This window comes from Dermatophagoides farinae, unplaced genomic scaffold, assembly GCF_024713945.1.
Source record: "Dermatophagoides farinae isolate YC_2012a unplaced genomic scaffold, ASM2471394v1 contig7, whole genome shotgun sequence".
In the NCBI taxonomy this organism is placed as follows: domain Eukaryota; kingdom Metazoa; phylum Arthropoda; class Arachnida; order Sarcoptiformes; family Pyroglyphidae; genus Dermatophagoides; species Dermatophagoides farinae.
Window position 1 is genome coordinate 5,150 of NW_027461522.1, and position 11,198 is coordinate 16,347.

Consider the following 11,198-nt stretch of genomic DNA (forward strand, 5'->3'; position numbering starts at 1 on the left):
TAGTCATATTATCATAAAGTAACGAAGTTTCATCAAAGAATTTTCCTTTATTTTTATCAAATGCCCAATCAGGATATTCAGCAAGTTTAGATAAATATGATTCATCAACACAAACCATTAAACGAGCTGTAACATGATCTTCCAAATCATCTTCGATAAAACTGTTCGATGAATATAAAGTAATATTATTATTAACATCTAATTTCAAAATATACGATGTTGGTTGTTCTTCAGTAATCACGAATGGTTTATGTAAAACCAAATTGTCAATTACTGGGATCACTTTATCGATCTTATTGGACTTTTTAATCATTTCACAAAATGTAACCATTGATTCCAAAATTAATACACCAGGAATAATTATCATGTTAAAAATGACGTGATGCTTAAGATATCTTTTTAATTCATCACGAATATAACAACTAGAACTATAAATTCCATTTTCATTATTAAATTGGATATTTGTAATGAATGGATGAAAGTTATCGAGCCAATGGATTTTCTTCATATTCCATAATACTAATCCATTTCCATAATCGCAACTAGTTTGATTTATTGATCTACATACATTCCAAAAAACAGGTTCACCATCAATATTGTCTAATGTATGCATTAAAATTTCTTTATTATCTGAAGCAGCCCTTGTTCTTTGCATTAATTGCTGTCTAACTAAATTGATAAGAATTGGCTTTGGTCCTATTTCAATAATATAATTAACGTCGTAAGTTTCAATCAGTTGTTTAACGGAATCATAAAATCTAACGGGCTTAGATATATGATCTCTCCAATAATTAGCATCAGCTACTATATCAGTTTCAACTGAACATGTGACAGTTGAAATAAACTTAGATTCAGAATTAGGTTTCAAAAAACGAATTGTATTGGAAAGTTGATAAAATTCGTCTATTATAGGATTCATCATAGGACTGTGAAATGCATGCGATACATTTAGCTTTTTCTTGCTTATGTTGGGGAAAAATTCTAAAAGTTTTTCAACGTTGTTTTTTTCTCCACTAACTACAATAGATGATCGAGCATTAATTGCAGCAATCGAAAAAGTCGATCTATCTAAACTAGAATCTGTGATTTTTTCAAGCATATCATTGAAAATAGCTTCAGAACATTTAAATGCATACATTACTCCTTCATTTAAAGGTAATTTTTGCATCAGCTTAGCACGTATTGCTACTAATTTAATAGCATCTTCTTGAGACATGATATTTAATAAAACAGCTGCTACATATTCACCAAGAGAATGCCCTATAACATAATCAGGAATAATATTTAAATGCTTCCAATACTTAACCAATGCCAATTCAAAGGTAAATATAGCTGGTTGAGCAACATCAGTAGCATATAATAAAGTATTGATTTTATCAAGTACGTCTTCACCCTTATATTCTTTTTCTAACCTAATCCTGAGTTTCGGAAATAAAGTTGGATAAATATACTCTCGTATATCAACAATATCTAGCTCTATGAAAGCTTCGGCTATTTGATTAAATTCCTTTCTAAATATTGCGTTTCTTGAATATAAATCTAAAGCCATGTTGACTTGCTGACTTCCTTGACCAGTAAACAAAAAGCATACTTTCGGCTTTACAAATGTTTCTTCAATTTTATTTTCTATCTTTTCTTGGTTATATGCTTCCATGATAACGTGAGCATTGGATCCACCAAAACCAAAGCTACTTAAAGCACTATATAGCTTTTCATTATTAGCTAAATTAAGATCATTCACAGAAGTTGGGAATATCGCATTCAATCCATTCATGTCGATATATGGATTTAACTTTTTAAAATGCAAATTCATTGGTACTTTTTTGTATTTTAGACATAAAATAACTTTTACAAGCGCAGCAGCTCCGGAAGCGCCTTCTAAATGACCAATATTGGTTTTGCCAGCCCCTAAAATTAACGGGAAAGCTCTATCGCCACCATAGACAGTTTTGATAGCACCTATCTCAATTGGATCACCTAGAGGTGTACCAGTTCCATGGGTTTCTATATATGAAACATCATTCGGCATAATATTGGCTATTTTAAGTGCTTTCTTGAAACATTCAGCTTGCGCGGGACCATTTGGTGCAGTTAAAGAAGCAGATTGGCCGACGTGGTTACTAAATGATCCTTTAATGACAGCATGTATTTTATCGTTATCCTTTAGAGCTTTATGTAAATTTTTCAATAAAAAAGTAGCACAGCCTTCACCTCTAGCGTATCCATTTGCTGATTCGTCAAATGTCTTACAATAACAATCTTTAGATAACATTCTAGCTTTAGAGAATGCAACAAATAGATTAGGCGAAAGCATAATGTTAACACCTCCTAAAATACACCAATTTACCTGGTTCAATATCAATTTATTAAAAGCTATATCTAACGCCACTAAAGTACTGCTACAAGCTGTGTCGATTGTTGCTGATGGCCCTCTAGATTTAAACAAATAATTGATTCTATTTGATAAAATGGAAGCCGCTCCAGATGTACCACTAAACACATTAATAGCAGCTATAGTGTGTAAAGTTACCCAATCAGCATTACAACAACCAATAAAACAACCTAAATCGCTGTTTGCTATTTCATTTTTAGTATATCCCGCATCTGCAAAGGTTTCTGCTGAACAAGTCAATAATATTCTTTGTTGGGGATCCATAGATTTAGCTTCAACCAGTCCAATACCAAAATAGTGTGGATCAAACAAATGTACGTTTTCAACAAATCCTCCTCTTCTAGTATATGTTGTAACTCCAGGCGCGTCTGGATCTGGATTATAAAATTTATCAGCACTCCATCTAGAAATTGGAACATCTATTATGCAATCAGTTGCATCAAGTAAAGTGTTCCAAAAACGCTCCGGATTATCGCCTCTTGGTAATCTACAGCTCATTCCAATTATTGCTACGCCATTTGCTAAATTTTTGCTGACTTCATCTCCTATTATTTCAAATAGAGGTCTAGATATTTCGTTTGTCTCGTTGACATTGTTTAGCTTCACTAAATCGATAATATGGTTTGTAACATCCCCTAAAGTAGGGTAGTCAATAAGCGCGGTTACAGATATTTTTACACCTAATTCACTAGATAACAAATTACGGAATTCAACAGCTGCTATTGAATCAATTCCAAGTGTGCTAATCGTATCAGTTAACTTCGGTGTTTCTTTATTGCCAGTTAGAGATTCAGCAGCATTAAGAACTTTATTTGTTATATATTTTGTTAACTTCTCCTCTGATAAATTTTCGAATTGTTTATTTACAGCTCGGTTTCGTTTATCTTTCGAACCAACTTCTAACAAATTATTCAATTCAGCTGACATTATTGTAATATGACTGCTAACAAATTTGTTAATGTCAAGATGAACAGCTGTAATGTTTCTATATTCGTTTTTATTTTTCAAGCATTCGTATAATATTCTGATACCTACTTCATTAGAAATACCAATTATACCAAAATTTTTCATTCTATTAAGATGAGTTTTAGCCATACCAGCGTTATTCCAAGGACCCCATTGAATCGACATGAATTTTTGTGGCATTTTTTCAGAAAACTCATCTAAATATGAATTAGCGACTGAGTAACAAATTTGACCTACATTTCCAAATATAGCACTTATAGAACTAAAGTTAATGAAAAAGTCTAGATCATTATATAAACTAAGTTTTATTAGGGAATTATGAAAGTTAATCAATCCTTTGATCTTTGGTTGTGTAATCGCTGAAATAGTTTCAATATCCTTAATATTTGTCAAAGTAGAATCAATATTCTTACCTGCCAAATGAAAGATACCTTTTAGTTTAAGTCCTTTACGTTTTAATATTGATAAACAATTAAGTACATGATTTTCATCAGTAACGTCACATATAATTTCTTTAACCGTAATATATGAACCTTCATAATTTCTTTTTAAATCTTCAAAACTTGATTCATTAGTTTTGGTAGTTCTACAAAGTAAATAAATATTTGAACAACCCTCATTTAGTAAAAACTTTAATACTTCCAATGCAATTGTACCTTTACCACCTGTAATGATATATGCGTCATTAATATTTGTAGATAATACATTTGGCATCTGTAAAACAACCTTACCAATATGTTTTGCTTTTTGTAAATATCTAAACGCTTCTTGTAGTTGATTACTTGAATTGATAATAAATGGAGTAATAGGTAACTGGAAAGAATTTTCTTTTCTGTAAGTTTTATACCAATATAATGAATCTCCTAACAACTTTTTAAAGGTTAAGGGTGTGTGACGAATAACTTCGTCTATCGCTAATATTGAATACTTAACATTGGGATAATTTGAGTTTACTTTTGAAACAGGCCAAATATCTCGCTTTCCTAATTCAATAAAATGACCATTTGGATTCATTCTATTTAACGTAAACGGTATAAAATCTTGTGTCAAACAATTAATTACACAGTCGAAAGTTAAGTTTGTATCGTATTCATTCATTTCTTCTTTGAATTTATTTGCATCTCTACTAGAAAATACTGCTTTAACTCCAACTTTAATAGCATAATTTTTCTTCTCGTCCGAGCCGCAGGTGCCATAAACATTAGCTCCAATATATTTACAGTAATCAATAGCAATACATCCAACTCCACCGGTTACAGCATGTATCAAAACATTTTGATTGGGTTTAATTTTTGCAATATTATGTAAAGTTTCGAACACAGTTGTTAATATAACAGGTAAACTAGCTGCGAGATTATAACTTAATAAATTAGAAGCATAAACCTGACATAAGTTTGGCTCTGCACAAATAAAAGAATCAATGCAGCCTGGATGAATACCAAGTACAGTATCCCCAACAGAAATATTATTTACTTTTTTTCCAGCATATATAACAATTCCTGCATAATCGGAACCAACTGGACCTGGATCACCGGGATACAAATCTAACACATTCAAGACATCTCTAAAGTTTAGCCCAACAGCTTTTACTCGTACAACAATTTGTTCAGGTAAAACGTTAGTAAAATCGATTCGTGGAGATTGTGTTAATTTAATGTTATTTATAGAGCCTTTTTGTTTTATAGAAAATTTCTCATATCCTCTTACATCAACATTTAATGGCTCAAGTCTATTAACAGATATACGTGTGGAAGGTTTAGTTTGTTCTGCGTTAGAATAAATATACTTTAAATTGTAATCAGACCATTTTGAAGCTTCTATATAATTAATTAATTTTTTAAACTCAATTATTAGATCTTTTTGAACAATGTCAATACCGTGAATTTGAACATAAAAAACGGGTTGAGCTGTTTTCAAGTTAAAATCAAGTTCTAATCTTAATGATCTAACGAATCCTTCAAATCCTAACAGTAAATTCTCGTCTGTCGTCAGATTTATTAACCCAATAGTAGTATTTATCGTTGGATTTTGTGTTTTTTGAGTCAAATATAGTTTGAAGAAATTTATTAAATCTAGCAATAAGTGCTCGTAATTATCCATGGTATCAATATTCAATTCCAAAAATATATACTGGAAGAGGCTAATATTAAGATTTTTTAAGCTAGTCTCAAGTTTTGCTGTTTTGATATCGTTAGTTGAAACAATTATTTTAGACGAATTCGTATATAAGAAAAGAGCATTAGTCTTATTGATATCGTGTGTAACTAACTCATTATTTTGAGGTTCAGAATATTTATCATCATCAATATTAATTTGATGATTCACAGTTTTCCATAGTAATCTCTTCGGAATATCAATTAATTGGATATTATCCAATTTGAAGTTATTAAATTGAACTTTGTCTATAGAGCATATACATGTTTCAAAAACGTCAGAAAATAATAAAACTTTAACTGAAATTTTATTTTCATTCATTTCAATCAAATCAACTAATGCGTAACACCTCTTCAAGTTCAATCTCGAAATTAATTTGATATTTTCAAATTTTGAAGGTACAAAAATAGTATTTTCACTAGATTGACTTGCTTTAAATAAGCTTACACTATGAAAAGCTCCATCAATCGACGCAGGATTTGAAATAAAACCTTTTTCATTTTCATAGTTTACATGTTTTTTACTGATCCCTAACTCACAATAAATTTGATTCTCGTTTTTAAATGCCCGCTTAAGCGTCTTGTAGTTATCACCGTAATTAAGTCCAACAATATTAAGTTTTTCGTAGATGTTTTTGACATCGATCCAATCAGTTAACTTCGATGAATCTTCAATAAAGAGATTAGCAATATTTCTATCAACACGCTCTGTATAATTTTCATAATGTAAATTATCTTTTTCTTTAGTATCATATAATCCATACGCGTTTTCATATACTTGATTTTCTTCATTCAATTTTGAATAACTTGATAAAGTGAACTTATTTTTCTTCGTTATTAATAACTCTAATGTTTTACTATTTTCATTAGAAAGCAAAATAGGTATGTCTAAGTTTAATTCTTTAATCAGCAAGTAATTGTTTTTGAAAAAATTTTTCTCTTGTTTAGATTTTAATATGGAAGCAAAAATTAAGTCAACATATGCAGTTCCAGGTAAAACTATTACCTTTTTAATTTTATGAGATTCAAAGAGATTTATCATACTAGCATCGAAATTAATAGTAAACTTAGTTTCCATTTCATTATTAAAAATTAAAGCTTTTGAGTTCAAGATGGGATGGATAGGATCAACCCATGGGTAGTATTCTTGACACAATAACTGTGATTTTGAAGCTTTAACTAATCTTAAAGACAATTCAATCAAAGAATAGAACTGTTCTTCAGAATTCGACAGTGATAATTCATTTAGTTTGATGCTATTAAAATATATACATTTATTGTTCTCATCCACATTCACCAAACATTTATTGCCGTCGCAGGCTAAATTGTCAAATAAATAACAATTATCGTCACATCCTAACAAATCAAATGATACTTTAACTCCTGTAATAAATTTCAACGAATTTAATATCACATTATTGATTATTGGATTTTTAATAGCATTTAGTAAAAATTTTTTGGAATAAATTGAGCAATTCTGGCAACTTTTGTTATTACAACTAATTATGCCGGAACTTACATCAATCAACTTAGACTTTCCATGAGATATAATAATATTTTGATTTATGTATGAATCCAAATCTTTTTCACCTAAATTGCTATTAAATACTAATACTTCCTTTTTCGTATTAACTACGTTACATTCACAATTAGAAATTTCCAAATAATTTCTAAATTTATCATAAGTTTCACTACTTCCTTTAAGATAATACTTTGAACAACATAGTTGATTTGAGATTACAAGTTTGTTTTGGTTGTTACTTCTATTAAATTCTTCTACATGACAAACATGACCAGTATAAATTAAAAGTAACTGGGATTCGTAAAAAGTAGATGAAAAAGTAATGAGATTTATAGCATTTTGCACAGATAGAGCACCGGCTGCAACAAAAGCAGAAATATATGAAACCGAATCAGCCGAAAGAATAACATTCAAATCTTCTATCACTGATACTTGTTTTATATATGCCCGATAAAAAGCTAAATTTATAATAAACTGATTGATAATTTTTTTAAACAAAGATTTTTCCTCTGAATCAAGTAACCAGTCGAGCGTAATTATCGGATTTTGCTCATGAGATTCTTCGATAACTTCATCAATAATCAGTTTTAAAAAATCATTGTTTTGGAATCTATATACTTGATCGCTTTTTTCACAATAATCGTTATTGAAGTTAATTAATATATCTTCATTATTTGAAAGTGATATTTGTGAATATAATTGATCATACAATCTAGCCCAATAAGAATTTTGTGATTCTTTAATTATAACATGAGCGTTAGCTCCACCAAAACCAAACGAACTTACACCTGCAAATCTGCTGCTCGTGTCTGCAGAATTCAAATCAACAGTACTTTTAGGTATGTGGTAGTTCCATTTTTCTTGATTAACAAAATGATTTAATTCTGAGAAATGTAAATTCTTAGGAACTTTATTATATCTGAGCACTAATATAGCTTTAACTAATCCGGCTAGCCCGGCTGCTCCTTCTAAATGACCTATATTGGACTTGACCGCTCCTAAATATAATGGAGAAGTAGCTCCAACGCGATTGCTGAAAACATTCTTTATGGCATTAAACTCAATTGGATCTCCCAGAGCAGTACCAGTTCCATGGGTTTCAACAAAATAAATATCATTGATATTTATATTTCCACTTTGAATCGCTGACTGTATTACATTTTGCTGAGCCAGCCCATTTGGAGCAGTAATTGCAGCACTCGAACCTCCATGATTTATAGCAGAGCCTGATACCATAGCCCAAATCGTATCTTTATCTGCCATAGCTTTTGAATAAGTTTTTAATTGAAGTACTAAACCACCCTCAGCTCTGACATACCCGTTTGCACTGTCGTCAAATACTTTACATCTACAATCTGGAGAGAGCATTCGCGCCTTAGAAAACGAAATAAAAGGATAAGGAGTTAGCAACATATTTACACCGCCAACGACTGCATGATCTATTTTATTTTGTATCATATCATTACACGCAAGATACAACGCTACTAATGAACTAGAACAAGCTGTATCGACTGTTAGTGATGGTCCAGACAAACCAAAAAAATAACTTATTCTATTACTAAGTAAAGAAGAACTAACGCCTGTTGCAGTGTATGGACCTGGTAATTCGTCAGGTTGTATTAAACTCCATTCACTACAACAAGATCCAATGTAAATTCCGATTTTTTGATTAGTAAAAGAACTAATACTCAATTTAGTCGAGTTAAAAGAATGGTATACTAATTCTAATAACATTCTCTGTTGAGGATCTAAGGTAAGTGCTTCTCGTGGATTAACGTTAAATGCTTTTGCAGCAAAATAGTCTGCATCATATACAAAACCAGCTTCGTTAACATAAGTTTTATTTAATGAATCCATGTTTGGACTATACCATAAATTATTATCCCACCTGCTGTACGGTATGTTCTGAATAAAATCGCCACCGCTCAATAAACCATTCCAAAATTTGTCTACAGTATCGATTCCTCCTGGTAATCGCAGTTGAATAGCTGTTATGCATAGGTCGTTCTTAGTGGCAGAATTTTTATTTGTTAATGATAACGATGTCGATATTTGATTTTTAATTCCGATCTTTATATCAGTTAAATGTTCTATAACTGCATCTAACGTAGGATAGTTAAACAGTAATGTATTATCAACTTCTATTCCTAAATTATTAGCAATATATTCTGAAAATTCTACAAGTGTTACACTTTCAACACCCATTTCGAATAATTTAATATCTGTATTTGGTATATCTTCTAAATTTGCAATTTCGATACAAGCTCGGCGAATAACCGAAATTACTTGTTCTTTCACTGCTTCTCTAGTAGATCTCGTTTTTTTATAATCGGTATCACATTCTTCACTAGCTTTATTATTAGCTATTGAGTCGACCAGCTTATATGAATTTTCTGTTTTGATATTATCATAATTCGATAAAGCGTCTTCAAAAACGTCTTCCTCGTTTGATTGTATCAAATCGTTATTTCTAGATATGTAACTAGAGTCTAATTTAAAGTCTGCGCCGAATGTTTTTTCAAACAAAACTTCATTACATTTTTTTTGTGATGTTAACAATTCTTTAGCTGGAGCCCTTCGTATTTTTCCACTACTAGTTTTAGGAATAGTTTTCATTTTTAACAACCAGCATTTATATATTTTTAAACCGAATTGTTTCAATACTTGAGAGTAAATCAGGTTTGCCGTATCAGTATAATGATTTAGTAAGTCAGAACTATTGGTAATTTTAGCCCATAAATTTTTTATTATTCCTGTTTGAACTGGCCTTAACTCAGCTGCTACGGCAATTTCTTCTTGACCTTCATCATTATGTATCATAAATACAGCAATATTACCAGGTCGCAGCATTTTTAATTTTTCCAAACATTCTTCTATATCTTGTGGGTAGTAATTTCTTCCTCTAATAATAATAATATCTTTGATGCGACCGCAAATAAATAGTTCCTTGTTGTATATAAATCCATAGTCACCGGTTCGTAAAAATTTAGCCGGGTTAACGTGGCCATCCAACATACTCATTGTAGCATAAAAATCTTCTGAAGTTTTGTCTGGTAAACCAAAATAACCACGTGCATTAGAATCTGCGGATATCCAAATTTCTCCAACTTGATCTGGTTCACACTGTTGCATGATCACTGGATCAACTATTTGAACCTGCATATCAATACATGTTCCTCCACATCCGACCAAAATGGTTTCTCCTTGATTTCCAGCTAAAGCTTTATTATATTCTAAGTCTCCTTCCTTAAAACGACCAGACCTTAAAACCTTAATTTTTTTTTGCAGCATGAGGGCTTCTGAATCTACGCATATAACTAATGGAGCTTGACCCACTTCAACAACCCCAGAAACTATCAATGTATTTTCTGCTAAACCGTAACAAGGTTTATACATCCCAAATCTAAAACCTTTAGGACCAAACTTCTCAGCAAATTTTAGTAAAGTTGATGCTCGAATAGGTTCTGCTCCACAAAGAAAACCACTCATTTTATCTAGTCGCAATGTTTCGTAGATGTCATCTGGCATTTTGTTAACAGTAATTTCGTACGCAAAATTTGGGGCTCCGGTGTAAACACAATTATGGTCTGACATAGTTTTTAACCACAAATAAGGCTTACGAATAAAATCTAAAGGTGACATTTGAAACAATGTACCAGCAAAAAACAGCGGTGTACACGTAAACCCAATTAAGCCCATATCGTGATACACGGGAAGCCAACTAAAAACACGTAATCTATGGCCAAAAGTTTCGAAGGATACTTTATGACGGAGATACCAAAATTGTTCTTGTTCTAATAAAAAATTAAAATCTGTAATAGACAAGACTTTTTCTCCAGGCCGTTCGTACATGGTGTTCATGTTGAATGCTACCATAGCAACATGTACGTTATGTAATAGAGAACCGTGTGTGACTACTACTCCTTTTGGTTTAGACGTACTACCACTGGTAAACTGTAAAAAACAAATACTGTTTAGATGCAGTTCAGGAAACTTCACTGCGAGTGCTTCTTCTGTAGAAATAACTTTATAAGCTTTTTTTACATCTAACCACTTAGTTTTGCTCCACCGTTTGTCTCGAGTAGCTAGACTCACGATTTTAGAAAGCTTTAAATATATAGTATGCGTCAAAGCAATTTTAACCTTCGTATGTTCAACAATATCA

The 11,198-nt window shown here is 31.3% G+C and overlaps 1 protein-coding gene across 1 annotated transcript; it reads right to left on the bottom strand.

Annotated features, from left to right (window-relative positions):
• Positions 1-422: 422 nt before the first annotated feature.
• On the bottom strand, positions 423-10,561 carry LOC142598099 (polyketide synthase GfsB-like). The gene is made up of 5 exons (XM_075735061.1): positions 9,131-10,561; positions 7,301-9,040; positions 7,031-7,222; positions 569-5,143; positions 423-428 (listed from the first exon to the last, which is right to left on the bottom strand). The coding sequence occupies exons 1-5, from the start codon at positions 10,559-10,561 to the stop codon at positions 423-425; spliced, it is 7,944 nt and encodes a 2,647-aa protein (XP_075591176.1).
• Between the last annotated feature and the right edge of the window lie 637 nt (positions 10,562-11,198).